The sequence below is a fragment of the Erpetoichthys calabaricus genome, chromosome 8 (assembly GCF_900747795.2).
Source record: "Erpetoichthys calabaricus chromosome 8, fErpCal1.3, whole genome shotgun sequence".
NCBI lineage: Eukaryota > Metazoa > Chordata > Cladistia > Polypteriformes > Polypteridae > Erpetoichthys > Erpetoichthys calabaricus.
Window position 1 is genome coordinate 160,434,543 of NC_041401.2, and position 15,159 is coordinate 160,449,701.

Sequence of the window (15,159 nt, forward strand, 5' to 3'; positions counted from 1 at the left end):
CTTCATATGTTAAATCATTCTTAAGTCAGATTGAAGACTTAAGTGCCAGCTTAAGTAAAAAATTAAAAAAAACATACTAAGTAATTGCAACACAAACACTGATTTAATCAGTTTTAACGTGAAAAGATGCCAACGAAAGAAGAGAGCAAGCAGGCCGTTAGGGTGGAGAAAAGAAGAGCTGCTCAGGAAGCAGCAAGCACATCAACCTCTGAGCAAACGAACATACAGAGAAAGACGATGAAAACTAGGAATGCTCAAGTCAAGTGTATTCACTGCATGTTATCGTGCAGTGCGCTGTTGATGGTTTTAGCTATAAAACACAGTTGTTTTCCTAAATTGTCCAGCCAGTCATATTATTTTTAGCAATAAAAGAATATTTTCCACTTTTGATGAAAATATTAAAAAAAGTTATCTGTCTCTGTCTTTGCAAAACTGAATCCCATACTACCTTGCTACATGCATACCATTCATTCACTGAGAAAAAAATATGGAACCAACAAACACAGCCAAGTACCATTATCTAATACTTTTTATATCATTCCTCCAAATTACAGGCTACCAAGAAATCAAACATTGAAAATTGTAAATATTAACAATTTTAACAGTGTTATGGTTTCTTAGTCCTACCTGGTATAATATTTCTGTATGTGGAATTTTAATCAACTATAAACTAGAACAGATAGGTAAACTTACTGTGTTTTTGGCACCTAAATCAGCAATGTTTGTTCTGTTTGGTCTGATTCTAAATAGATACACTTCTATAGAAAATAAGGAAATAATGTGGTATCTCTTAATAGGAAGAAGGTGTGATGTGTCAGTAGGAGGAGGAGTTAAAATCCCAACCAGAGCACTACCATACCATACCATACCATTTTTATTTGTTAAGCGCTTAAAAACACAGCATTATAACCGACCGAAGCGCTGTACAGTTAAAACAAGCAAGACTAAAAGCAAAATATTTAAAAAAAAACAAACATTAAGAGAGAATTAAAACAGAGACACTAAAAAAAAAAAAAAAAAAAAAACAGGTCAGGGGACCCAATAAAACAGAGAAATAGCAAAAAGCAAGTGGGAATAAGACAGGCACTATAAAGTCTTTTGAAGTTATTCTGAAGTCTGCTTAAATTTTCTCAAAACACACTGATTTTCTTCCACTTCCTTTAGGAAAAAGGTTTATATTTATTGGTGACTATAAAATGTAGGTGAGCTAAAGTGCACTATGATGGACTGACACTTTCCATCATTGCTTCTGTTTTATTAAATCTAAGGATGAATGAGTTTAGAAAATGAATTAACATTCTGCTAAGGAACACATCTGTTGAGAAATGGACATGAGAGCAGAATAGAAGGAAAGAGTCCAAGAATAATGCTGTTAAAAAAAGGACTAACAAATCATGGCTTTAAAATGGCTAAGTTTTCAGCCACTGATTGTTTTATGTTTCTTTATTGTCCACACTACTATTTTTTAAAATATTTGTCTTTTTAATTGGGTTAGTTGTCTTTGTCTTATTTTTACAAAGCTTGTTGTCTTAGGTCATTTTAATATTCATGTTGCTGCTTGAGTGTGTCCCCCTGACTGTGTTTGTGAAGCTTGTTGCATTTCACCCACTATTTCAATATATGAGCATGGCCTTATTTTCGAACATGCCATATCTAGGAACAACTTTGTTTCTGATATTCCAGTAATGGTCAGACCACATTATAATGCTATTAGATGTTTTCTTTACATCACCCGCACCTAAAACACAACATGATATAATGTTTCATTAAGTGAAAGCCCTTAAAGATGTTTTTTTTTCATCTGTCTTGTACATTAACCTGTCTGTTCTGTGATGCACTATCATTACAAGAACAGGTGGACCATCCTCATGATATTTTATTGAACAGCCTTAACAAATTTGCCACCAAAAAAAGACATATTGTGTATTTTTGTTTTTTCCCCTCCATGTTTCACGAAACAATGTATAGCTCTTAAAAGAATGGGTCACATTATTGGCACAGGTGGAGTCAGCTTTAACTGACTCTTCCTCTAGTTCCCTGTATTCCATTCCAACCTCTTTGCAGAAAACTTGTTCTGCAACAGTTTGTCCAACAGCTACCAATATAATTATCATGTCATTGATCTCTGCCAAAGCACTCACTACTGTATATTTCTTTAAGCCTGTTACTATAAAATCAATTCTGAAAAAAACACAGTAGACTGACTAAAATTCATCATGTATTCTAATGAGATAGCAAGTTTTGCAATCTGGAATCTGAGTATTAAACATTATTGAGACTGCATTAGTTAGGTTTTAAGGTGGAAAGAGTACTAAAAAATTCTAATTAAGCAAAAGTATTATTATTGTATACCAACAAAAATTGACATAAGTAAAAGTAACATACAGTCACATGAAAAAGTAAGGATATACCATGAAATGTTTCTTTTTTAATATGAGGAGACATGTCAAGATTTGAATTTCATTAAAAGTATTTGTAGATAAAGGTGATATAATTAAACAAACATCATGCCACATTTCCATTTTGTGGTCAATTGCATAATTTAAACAAACATAAATGCAAATTTTGAATTTAGTAAAAGTAAGTCCACCGCTACATTTATCACCTATCTTAATACCGAAAATGAGAATCAGGTGCACCAGATCAGGTGCAAATGATTAGAGCATCATTATAGAGGATCCTGGAGGAATCTGTCTCATTCAAACCTCAGGCATTTACTTTTGTTTGCTCTTTGTTGTTAAAGTGTATGTTATTATGTCTAGCTCTAATCTGCCATCAGGGCTGTTCTTAGCAGTTTGGGGGCCCTACGCAGTTCAGAAATGTACAGGCCCCGGATGTGCAAGCCCCGGGAGGGGGGGTCAGGAAGGTGTTCTAATAAAACGTCCGGAAAAGGCCTTAGATGACCAGTAGGCGTACATATACGCTTGTGTGTATGCAGTGTGGTAAAATATTGATTTTGTTCTGGATCTGGTAAAGGCCAGTAATATAGGGATATTTCATGATTTTATGACGATCTCTCTGAATGAATCTGAAACGAATCTGTAAAATTAACGTTTGCTATAGTGCATTTGGCAAAGTTATGACGGTGTGACAATATTATTAGGGATTTAGGTGAAGATTGTAATTTGGATAATAAATTACCATTGTTAATAAGACTAAGAGATGCACTGAACTGAATTTCCTGGGACTGGCACAGACGGCTACAGTGCCAGGGGCATGACTGGGGCCCCAGGCCCATAACCCGACAACAAAAAAATAAAATAAATAAATAAATTGTAAGTCGGGGCCGTGTCGGGGCCTTACGCGGATGCGTAGTTCGCGTATGTCTAAGAACGTCCCTGCTGCCATTGAGTCTAGGAAGAATTTAAAAAGATTTCTAGACAATTGCAAATCAACCATTCATGGAAGATCATCTACAAGTGTCAAATTTCAAACTAGTGCAACCTTGTCCAAATGAGGTCACACAAGCAAGTTCAGCCCAAGATATGAACACAAGATGTTGAAAGAAGTTTCTGAGAATCACAGTATTTCATCATAGGGCCTAAAGCTAGCTCTCACCACTATTGATGTCCATGTGCCTGAGTGCACCATTAGAAAGATGCTGCATAAATTAGATCTACAAGGGAGGAGTGCCATGAAGAAACCTATTCTGTCCTGAAAGAACATCAGGACAAAAGTAAGAGATGATGCACAGACAGTTGTTTGGAAATTGTACAAGAAGACATGTTTGGTGAAAACCAAAGACAACATTTAACCAAGAGAACCTGATGCCAAATTTAAAGCATGGTGGTACAAATGTTATGGTTTGGGAATGCTTAGTTTCATCAGGGTCTGAGCAGCTAACCTTTAATCCACCATGAATCCATCATTGTACCAGAGGGTGCTTGAGGATAATGTCAGACAATCTGATTGATGATCAACAAAAAGTGGAGTTTGCAACATGACAATGCCCCAAAAACATACCATTAAATCTACCAAAGAAAGGCTGAAAAGAAAGAAAGAGATTTTTGGAATGGCTAAGTCAAATCCATGCTATCAGGATATGTGAAATAGCCTGTGCATGTAAGACAACCGTCAAACAGCTTAAAGAAATCTGCATGGAGGAGTAGGAAAATCTTTCTTCCAGTTGATGTCAGAGACTGTACTTATGGTTATTTCTGCCAAAGTGTCAATACTAGTTAGTACAGCAAAGGGTGTACTTACTTTTCCCACAAATGGAAAGGACATATATGTTCATTTTTCACTGAATAATTATTACAAAGTCAAATTTTCATGTTCTTTTAATATTACATCATTATGTGAAGGTGTGCTTAAATGAAGATCAAATTTTGATATGTCCACATATTTAAAAAGAGAAATAAAAACATTTCATGGGGCATACTGCATTTTTCACATATATGATGTGGAAACTACTCAAGTAAAAGAAAAAAATCAGCTCTGAAAATATTACTCAAGTAAAAAGTACAATTTAGTACTTTAAACAAAAGTAGACCTAAATTAGTAAATATCCTCAAATATTCATGGTGTTCTTTGGAAACAATAGATTTTATTTTGCAAAGAGGCGTGTTAATGACATATATATACATACATACACAACTAGAAATTGAGTACTGTATATGGCAAGTGAAGCAAGAATTTTCTCAAACTAAAAGGGTCATAAATCACTGCTGATCTGAATTACAAATCATAAAAGTTTGCAGGTACTGTAGATATTTTGTCAATTCTTACTAAAAATTTGTGCTTAGATGAATACAGCACTGTGCCAGCTGCTGGTTATGTGTATCGTTAATATAAAGTCAGTGGTAAGAAGATGTACCTGTTGCATGAGCACAAATGGGAGGCCATATGCACTTACCATCACAATTCTCACTATAGTCACAATTAACTGCAGCCAGGGAAACAAATACATTGCTCAAAAGCTGAGGCTAAAATCTTTGCAAGTGCCCATTTTCTTATACAGAAAATGTCTACTAAATATACCATTGCACATCACTTATGCATTATGCACTGAAGGGGAATATCTCTTTTAAAATGCTCTTGCATATTACTGTAGCTTACCCTTTTGGACATCAATACTGGTGTATCAGAATTTTACTGTACTGCATTTAAAAAAAACAACTATAATTTTATAATTTATCCTATATTATTTTAAACACCCAACTAATTAAAAGCAACTTACTTCTATGTGTTTGAGGAAGAGTTCATGTATGCATATAACTCCACAGTTTTTGGGAAAGCGAAAAAATGAATGCTTTGTTTTATGTCTGTGCAACTGAATGGCTCTACTAAATTTGTCCAGTGATGTACTGTATTGTGCTGCTGTTACTATACTAAGAGCTTTCCACTGCACATTCGATTGCACAGGTACAGTACACCCCCAAAATTTGCGGGGGTTACATTCCTAGAGCACCTGCGAATTGTGGAAAAACCGCAAATTTTGGATGTGGTTAAAAAAAATGCCTATTTTCAAAGTTTAAACCCTAAATATGCCCCCAAAACACATTAACTTAATTTCAAACTCAGCTTAATACATTACCTAAAAATAAATAGTGTAAAGGTAAACCTGTGTACTGTACTGCTATGTCTCCCACAGTGCTAGAATGTAAAATACCGATGTTACCACTATATGTACTGTAATTCATGCAAGCACGTTTCATTGCCAGAAGCCTCAGACAGTGCAGCTCGTTTCGGCGGCATCTTGGGGCTTTAACCGTTAAACTGACACATACTTGGGGGTTAATGCATCCTTGGATGCCAAATACTTTTTTGCTGCACTTTAAGTAGACGTCACAATTAACAAAGAAAAAGTGAAATTTTAATGGAACACATTTTTTTTTTCATGTAAACAGCATCACAATTACTGCAACACTGATCATTTTACACACTGCTAATGAACTGTAAAAACTATTTAAAAAACTACTGGAACAATATGTACAAAGTGCAACTGACGCCATGGATGTAAATCACTGAGCCAACTGCGCTTAAACTGGCTGCAAGTAAGCACACAGAGGTAAGCGCTGATGCTTGCAGGCTAGGCTTAGTGCAGCTTGGGTCACAGAATTGCACACAAACACAGGAGATTGTAGAGACAGGAACTTTATTCAAACACTTCAAACAAACATGTCTCTTTCAGAAGTAAAAGGTGCTCAGCATGCAGTTAATTAACGTTTAAACAATAGACAAACATCATAGGGGAGCAGAGAATGTCTGGGGGAGGAGAGAGAATCAAAGCAATCAACCAAAAAGGACAGGTACGGTTCAGGCTTTTAAGTAAACGTAGCGTTGCACGAGAAGCCGCAATCGAGAAGACGGTGATTTATTTATTTTTATGGTGGAGATTCCAGCCTTGACCCGAAGCGCACACTCACAAACAGAGACAAAAACAAAGCAAACCGGTAATCAAACAGCAAATAAAGAATGTAATGAAAACAAATGAAATAAGAAAACAATGATACCACTCCTGCTCTCCTTACGGCGATTACAAATTAAATACAACAAAGCACAAACAAAACACACACAGTAAATCATGAAAAAATTCATGAAAAACGGCAACGGATGAAATGTAAAGATGAACATAGATAGTCCAGAGATCCGCACGTTGAATGGGAATGTACAGATAGTCCTACCAGTACTTCCTGAAATCGTGAAGACAGGTGGACGGGTTCAGGAGCGCTCCTTTCTTTGCAGGACGGCCATGAATCTACTTACAGTCCTCATGTACATAGGCAGACAATCCAGATGCACGAAACGATCCAGGATAAAATGATTAAGTACAGAGCCACTGCGGGGACTGCTGGGAGTTGCAGTTTCAAATTCTATTGGCTACTTTCACCATCCCAAGTCACAGTTTTCTCTACAGCTGCTTCCTGTTCTCTCTACAGTACAGTATTGCCACGAAAAAAGCCATAATAAATTGTGGAGGATATTTGCGGTTTCCGCTAACAATTATTAGTTAGATTCTAAGAAAAATTCCGCGAATGACTGAGGCCGCAAACTCTGAACCGCGACTTCACGGGGGTTTACTGTATCTCCATTTGCAATAAACATAAAGTCACTGCACGCCTAATTTAAGGTTGGGGGCGTTTACAATGCATACTGACTTCTTGGTCAATACACTGAGCTATAATATTGCAATATAGTGCATTTACTTACATAGCTAGAGAGAACTGCACAACCAACGCATTATTTACTAAAACACACGGTACTCCATTATCATGGGTGCAGTATTAGTTTCATTGGTAATTCTGAAGTTCGCATTCTGAACATAAGTAATTAATTGTACTTTGTAATGACCCATGCTGAGAAGGTAACAAATGAGAACTGTTACTAAATAATACACTTTTTAATGGGTAAAAATACAATAAAAAGTACAATTCTCTACACAACATATCCAAGTACAACAATATATGTGATTTGTTATTTTAAACCACTGATTAGGATTATCAAAGGCCTCCTTATGCCAACAGAGTCCAGTCTTCTGCTTTACTCAATTTATTAGATCTGAATGCTCCTTTTGACACTGTTGATTGTGGCATTTTACTCCAACACCTTAAAGCCACTGGAGTTTCTCGTACTGCCTTTGTGTGATTGGCTGGCACTATGCACAGAAAAGGCCAAAACCAAACTGCTAAGCACGAAAAGTAATGCCACAAGTCAAGTGGCCACATCTGAATGAGGTTTCATTCAGTACAGTATTGTCCTCACAGGTGGCGCAGTGGTGGTGCTGCTGCTTTGCAGTAAGGAGACTGTGGAAGATTGTGGGTTTGCTTCCCAGTTCCTCCCTGTGTGGATAACGCTTTGAGTACTGAGAAAAGCGCTATATAAATGTAATGAATTATTATTATTATTATTACAAATGTGTTCCACCTCTACCATTTCAAGGTGAACAGCTCCTGTGAGAAAGAGAGAGACAGTGAGGGACCGTCAACCCTGACTGATTCATTCTTAGTGACATACAGAATAGTTCTCTTGTTAACTCACGGATTGGATAAAAAATGTCCCCCTAAGGAAACATAAAACAGGCCTTAATCTTGTGTCCTTTAGAGTTCCTTGAGGGTTAGTACATGGACTAATCTTATTTTTGAGGTATTTGATACTCATGGGAAAATTTTGCATCAGCCTAATGGATAAATTCAATGGTGAGATAATGATATACAGATTCATTTTCAGACTTCTTTCAATGCTCAAATTGCTCTCTGTCAAACAACTCAATGTCCAGATGACATTCAGAGCTAGATAAGTGACTATTATACACACTTGGAAAGCAGCAAATCCTACTCCTGAACTCCTTCCCAATAAAAAAGACAAAAATTACCCTTGTTACTATTACTTTTTTCACCAAATTTCTTTGTCTTCTAAGACAACAAATATCAAGGTCAAAATTGACATTACACTTTCATTTCAAAGTCAACTTGCTTCCCTTTGCAAAAACTTCTTGATATTACAACAGGAATTTATCAAAACTTTGATGATCTTGTCCTTAAATGCTAAAGAAAAGATTAGATGCTTCATGTCTTCATATCATTCAGCCTTGGCTATTGTAACTCTTCTCCCTAGAACAGTTTAGAAGTTCCCACAATGTATGTTCTTAGAAAAACGCATAAATACAATCATATTACTCCAGTGTCATCACCCTTAAGCAGTTTGCTTATAGAACAGAGGAAGCATTTCAAGATCTTTCTTTTGATTCACTCAGGTATGAATCATCTACCACTTTGGTTGTTCTACAAGTATGTATTATGGGTGACCATGCCTTCTGCTTTGCTGGTCCATGTTTATGGAACAAACTTCCACAATCTAGTTTCTGCAATATTTTCTGTTTTTAAAATTATTTAAAGTTTTGTATTTTTTACAAAAAGTTACTGTACTTTTGGCCATGCACAGCAATTGATTTCTACTTTAGTTGATATCCCCTCCTGGAAGTTTAATTTTTTTTTTATATCTTGGTATTGTATTTAAAAAATGATATTTGCTATTTTATTGAAACTTATTTATTATTTTTTACTTAAGACTTTTTTTTTTCAAATAGCACCTTAACTTTGGTAACTTTGTGTGACATATAAATAAAATGTACTATTATTATTATTGTTATAAGTAAACAGAATAAATAGAGAGTGTGGAATGCCTTGAATCTATTGAAGGCAGAACAGCAGAATTGATGACTGTAAATATTTATTGCACATACTCATTTCTACGTAATATTGGTAAATGACATCACAGATTACTTAAGACAAAGGACAGCAAAAACATATAACACAAAGAATACAATATGCTATAAGCCACAAGCTTAAAACTGGAACTTCTTCTGTTCTGCTGCCTAAGGGCTGATCATGAGAGAAGTCAAGGCAAATATGTCTGCATTAGACACAATTTATATTTTAGTTGCCATATAAGAAATAAGTACCTATTTATATTATAATCTCTATGCCTACTGTCTAGCAGGTCATTATCCACTTTTTTTACAAAGAGGCATTTGTAGCCCTAAATAAGATACTGAGAAAATGAGATAAAATACAAAGTAAGCAGCAAAAAAACTATAATTTGAGACATTTGATGTTCACAAAGTGTAGTCCCTCTTTTGACTACTACACACAAAACACACACTCTACTCCGCATCTCTCCATGGTATTATGCTAAGATGATACTCTACAGTAATGTTAGATCTTATTATGAATAAGTGAACATTTCTGTGAAACTTGGCAATACTATTGTCTAATACATATTACAAATTTACTTAACTGTGCTGTGAACTTAATATGACCTTGAAGTTGTAACTATTTGCAGCTGTGAGAGCAGTCTGACTGTCTTTTTGTTTCATGGGTTTGATTTATTAAAAATAACCTTGGCCTTTAGATAGGCTTAAATTCTCCCTTTGTCTATGTGAGACAAGATATTTTTACTCATATATAAAATAAACTAACAACTTTGTACCTCTGAGAAAGCTATAAGAGTTTCTTGTGCTCTATTCTCCTATATACTGTGTATGATTTGAAAAAAGATAGACATGCTCTGCTCAACCTTGGATTAGTTACTTGCCTCCACAGTATTGAAGTGGTCTCTAAACAGCTATGTCAAAAAGTGCACACTTTAGCTTCTTTTTATTATCTAAAAAATCAAATACAGGTTCAACTAATGGCCAGGGTACTATCTGCATTGAGGTTTGCACATTCTTATTATACCTGAGTGACTAATCTTTTGGTACTTAGGCTTTTATCTTCATCCATAGACATGCTGGTTAGTTAAACTGGAAATTCTAAATCAGTCTGATGTGAGTGGGTTAAGTATGCACTATTCAAAGAGTACTTTCTCGTAAGACTGATTCCTGCCTTGGATGAAATGCTGTCAGGTATATCATTCAGGTTTCAAAGACCCTGTACTGTTTTACGTAGTCCCAGAAACTGAATGAATTGATTATCTTCAATGCAAACTGGAAAGTTTTTCTGGTGTCATATAGCTTACTAAGTTGCCCTTTTGTTGAATTTTGAGAAATGAAACGTTTAAGAAAGCACTTAAAATTAAAATGTGAACATAAAATCGAATAATCAATGCAAAAATAAATGTTGGCAGTTATTTTGCACTAAGCCATGGAAGGTTTAGTTTGAAAAAGAAGCTTAAGGCTTTTCTTCACAATTTTAGAAGTAAGATTTCTTATGAAATTATGAATTGATCCGATGCACATCACAAAACACAAGCCAGGTTACAGAAAATATGGCAGGAAAAATTATAATACACATGAGGTATACTGTATACTGTTTGTACATAAACAACAATATAGTCATGCATCAACTTATGGCTCCATCTGGGTCCAGCCATTTGGCTGTATGTGAAATTAGCTGTATGTCAGTCACAAGGTGTACAGGTCATTGCAACTGAAGCTCTGTGGTTCTGGTGTTGGTCACTAGTATGACATATGCCGGGTTTCTCAAACACCGGGTAAAGCAGATGGGTAACGTGTTGCTGTTGGTGGTTTGTGAATGGATTGCCCTGGTTTACCTAAGCCAGTGTTTCTCAACAACTGGTTCGCGACCCGGGCTGAAATTGTTAATTTTTGCATGGATCATAATGGGTTGTGGTGGACTGTTTAACACTAGAATTACCAGAGCCTACGAAAAAACTCGTAGATCCGGCCCACCTTAAATCGCTTCTTAAATCCGTTCACACCTCTCCGCCAGCATCCTTTGTCCTCTAAATGTGCTGATAAAAGACAAGCTGCCAGCAGCCGGCTATTCCATCCCCCCACCGACTTAGAACGTGCGCAGAACTTTTTCCCAGCTCATGCCTTGATTGATTATCTGGGAGTGAAGTGGAGTTTAGAGTGTAAATAATAGATCGTTATTTGGAACACACGCATTTCATGTGTGTTCCGTTTCTACAGTAATCTGTGTAAACACATTGTTTAAAACAGAAACTTTTTCATATTTTAGTAATAAATGTACAAAATGTAGTAGGCATAAACTATAGAATGTGTAAAGCCTGAGTTCCAAAGATCAAATAAACACTTTCACAAAAGCTTCAAGGATGACACAACAGTTTTGCTAAGATTTGCTTCTTAGAGCGCAGCAGCTTTGCCGTGCCTCACAGACCTCGGTTCGATTCCCCGCTGGGGATAAAGTGTTGCTTGTTTTTTTTTTTTTCTTTTTAACCTCAAAACGGACATAAAATTTATAAATTGGTATGCACTGTCAGTTAATGAGATCGTTATATTTTCATGTGGGATGCTTCTTTTAAAATATTTTTTTTAACAATTGAGACTGCAATTAACATGAACAACTGTCCCTATTACTGTTATTTTTTAAGATCCATAACACACAGACAGACAGAGCACTGCGTAATAGAGAGACAGACAGGCAGAGATATATAAATAAACAGGGAAGGCACATGTACTGAAAGAAAAAGATCAACATGTGAGTTGTTCCTGCTGCACTAAATAAGCTCACGTGCTCTAACATCACCCCTCCCCCATCTGACTCTCTAAGTAACAGCACAAGTAACAGACGCAAACGAAGTGCATGTGTGTACTGTATATTATTAACAAAAAGAGCAGCTTACTACTGAAAACAGCAAATATAGGAGTGAGTGGGGATCGAACCGGGGACTCTTGATTACACTTGGTTTGTGTACTGCACATTATACTTCCCAATTACTAAGTGAGTTTGTTTCACCCAAGTGGTGACCCCCTGATGGCACTTGTTTTACCAAGGGGGTGGTTTGCAATTGCTGCTATTGGGTTGTCAATCACTTTAAAAAAGGTAAAAACTGGATCGCAGTGCAATAAAGGTTGAGAAACACTGGTGTAAGGAAGGTGGTGTGGGCCAAATGCATAAGAATTACCACGTAGAGTACTGTTGATCAAAACAAACCTTGAAGGGCTCTCACCAAGATTCATAAACATATGATACCCTGTAAAAATAATAATAATAATATATAATAATAATAATAATAATGAAAGATTATGGCTGGTTTTGGCAATTTCTAGTAGTACATTACTATCCTACTGTTTTCTTATCGTTCACAGTCCAAAGTACAAATCGCCTCAACTCAGTCAGCCATAAATCATTGCATGACTGTAGTCTGTTTCCAATAAATATATATACTTTGGCCTGCAGTAACTGCCTGCAAATTATTTAATTATAAACTGTATCATAATATTCATTCATTTAGCTCGCTTAAAATGCTAGGAAGAAGGCAAAGTGGCATGCTAAAGTGGTGTCATAGGGCACTGCTACCTTTAATACTTTGTAGTAAATGGCCCTGTTGATCTCCAGAGGGAAAAGGTTCTGTTCTTGGGCTGATCGTGCCCAATTCACATACCGCAGCCAGTTGCCTTTGCAAGGGTCCGAGGCATCAATGCACATCCAACCCCATTCTGGGAAGTAAACCTGCCAAAATACAAAAAGGTTTTATCAGTGAGTATTAAGCACATCTCTCAGTTTCAATTTTCAGCTAATAATCTGAGCTATGACATCATGCTTGTCACAAAAAATGTAGTATCCTAGTAAACTACCATTCCATTTCTCTTTGATTATACCCATTTTCTCTTGATGATATTAACTAATTGAATAAACCAAAAATATTCACAAGTATATAAACTAAATGTATTGCATACGGTAGTAATTTACAGCACACACACACATACATATGTATATATATTGTAAAAGACAGCTGGCAGATCAAACCAGCCTGGACACCGAAGAAGTGGAAGGATGGGGAAAGGCAGCCTCTTTAAAGCATTGCTTCCCCCAGAATGCTAGATGGTAGCTCCCCGGATTGCAGTGGTGCCCCAAATTCCCAAAGGGCACTATGGGACTTGAAGTTCTTTATCTCAGCCCTTTTGGGTACCGTGGGTGCCGCCAGGGCATGCTGTAAAACTGGAGGAGCCATGTGGCATGAGATTTTACGCCTAGCCCAAAAGTGTTTACAAATCACATGGGCGGAAAAACAGAAGAACTTCCGGGTTGGACACTATACGAAAGGCCCGAGTCGGGAGGTGGAGGACAAAGCTTGCGAGGAGGAGTGGAGGTGAAGAAGAGAGAGAAAGGAGAAAGGACTTTGTATTATACTATCTGGTGCTTGTGTACTGTACTGTATTGCGCTGTGAAGTTGTGAGCAAAAGAAAAAACGCTTCTCCACTGAAGAATAAACCCTATGTCTGGGTTTGGAGAGCATGTGCTGATACAGCGCATTGCTGCACCCACCACACAACAATATTATGTTATATGAGGGCTGTCAAATGATTACAATTTTTAACAGTGATCAATTGCAGAATGCCACTTGATCAATCTCAATTAATCATGTGTTTAACCAAGGTAGTTCAACAATGTCCAGTAGTTTCCTGTGACTGTGACTGATGCACAACCTCTTCGCTGCAAAAATGTGTGCCTTTCCTAAAAAATTCTTGATACACTATGTGACTAGTGATAAGTGAACCCCACCTAGTTTGGTGAAATTGCAGAAATGTTCAGGAACTTCGGTGAACTCAGAGAAATGAATTTTTAAGTCAACAAGGAAGGAGGAACGGAAGTAGTTTTGAGTGGATTATAATGGTGCAGTGGGCTTTTAATTGTCCCAGAGGGCAAGAGAAGTGTCTGCCAACTGTGCTGGACTGATTATTGTAGCCAAAAATGTGACTTTTGCTAAGAGGCTGCAGTGTCAACCGCTGCCCCACACTGCCTCAAAAACAAAAAAACAGATGATATGATAACCTAGAAACAAAATAAAAAAAAAAAAAAAAAAAATTAAATCATAGCACTGATTGGCTGTGCTGGGGGTGTGTGGAGCAAACCATCTTCAAATCTTGGCGGCTAAAGTCACAGCCTGCTCGCCTGAGCCACATAAGGAAAAGGGGTTAGTGCATACGCAACAAACCTTAAACCCTGTGAAATAATAATAATAATAATAATAATAATAATGAAAGAGACTGTGGAACAATGGACCAGCTCTGTCCCTCATGAGGATCCTGGATGGGGCATGGTTGTATGCCTTATTGGTCAACTTGTGTTTTCTAGAGTTAGAGGAGGTGTATGAATATGTTTCTCGATGGATTTTGTGGAGGGTGCATGGACAGTATGGTGTTCCAGGACACTTAATAAGGACTATTTGGTCCTTGTATAATCACAGTGAGAGCTGTGCCTGCATACTCGGAGAAACACTGGCACCATTCCCAGTGGGTGTGGGACTCCACCAGGGCTGAGCTTTGTCTCTCATCCTGTTTGTGATTTTCAAGGAAAGGATATTAAGGCACATCTAGGGCGTCCAGTTCAGTGGCTTTAGAATTGCATCGTTGCTTTTTGTACACAACATAGTCTTGTTGGCTTCATTGGGTTGTGAAGTCCAAAACACATGGGGAAGGTTTGGAAAGTGGCAGGGGTGACTGGGCTCTCTATTAGAGATTGGGTGAGACATCAGGGAGAAGTTTGGATTAGAGCTGCAGACCCTCCACAAATGAGCCAAATGAGGTGGTTTGAGCATGTGATACTTATGCTTCCTAGACGCCTCTCTGTAAAGGTTTTAGGGGTACAACCAGCTGGTAGAAGAACCGGGGCTCGGTGAGAGGATTATATCTTCCAGATGCCAAGTGTTGCAGAGGAAAGGAATGTGTGGGCCTCACTGCTGCAACTGTTGTCCAGGCAACTTAGCCTCAAATAAGTGGTGGGAAATGAA

The 15,159-nt window shown here is 37.1% G+C and overlaps 1 protein-coding gene across 2 annotated transcripts in view; it reads right to left on the reverse strand.

Moving 5' to 3' along the window:
- The window catches only part of prdm2b (PR domain containing 2, with ZNF domain b), a 203,694-nt gene that overhangs the window by 104,571 nt on the left and 83,964 nt on the right, over positions 1–15,159 (reverse strand). The window contains exon 5 of one of the 2 annotated variants that reach the window (XM_028807676.2): positions 12,726–12,878. The exons of the other annotated variant lie outside the window; for it this stretch is intronic. Within the exon in view, the coding sequence (XP_028663509.2) occupies positions 12,726–12,878 (153 nt within the window). The remainder of the gene's footprint in view (positions 1–12,725; positions 12,879–15,159) is intronic. 2 annotated transcript variants of the gene reach the window in all.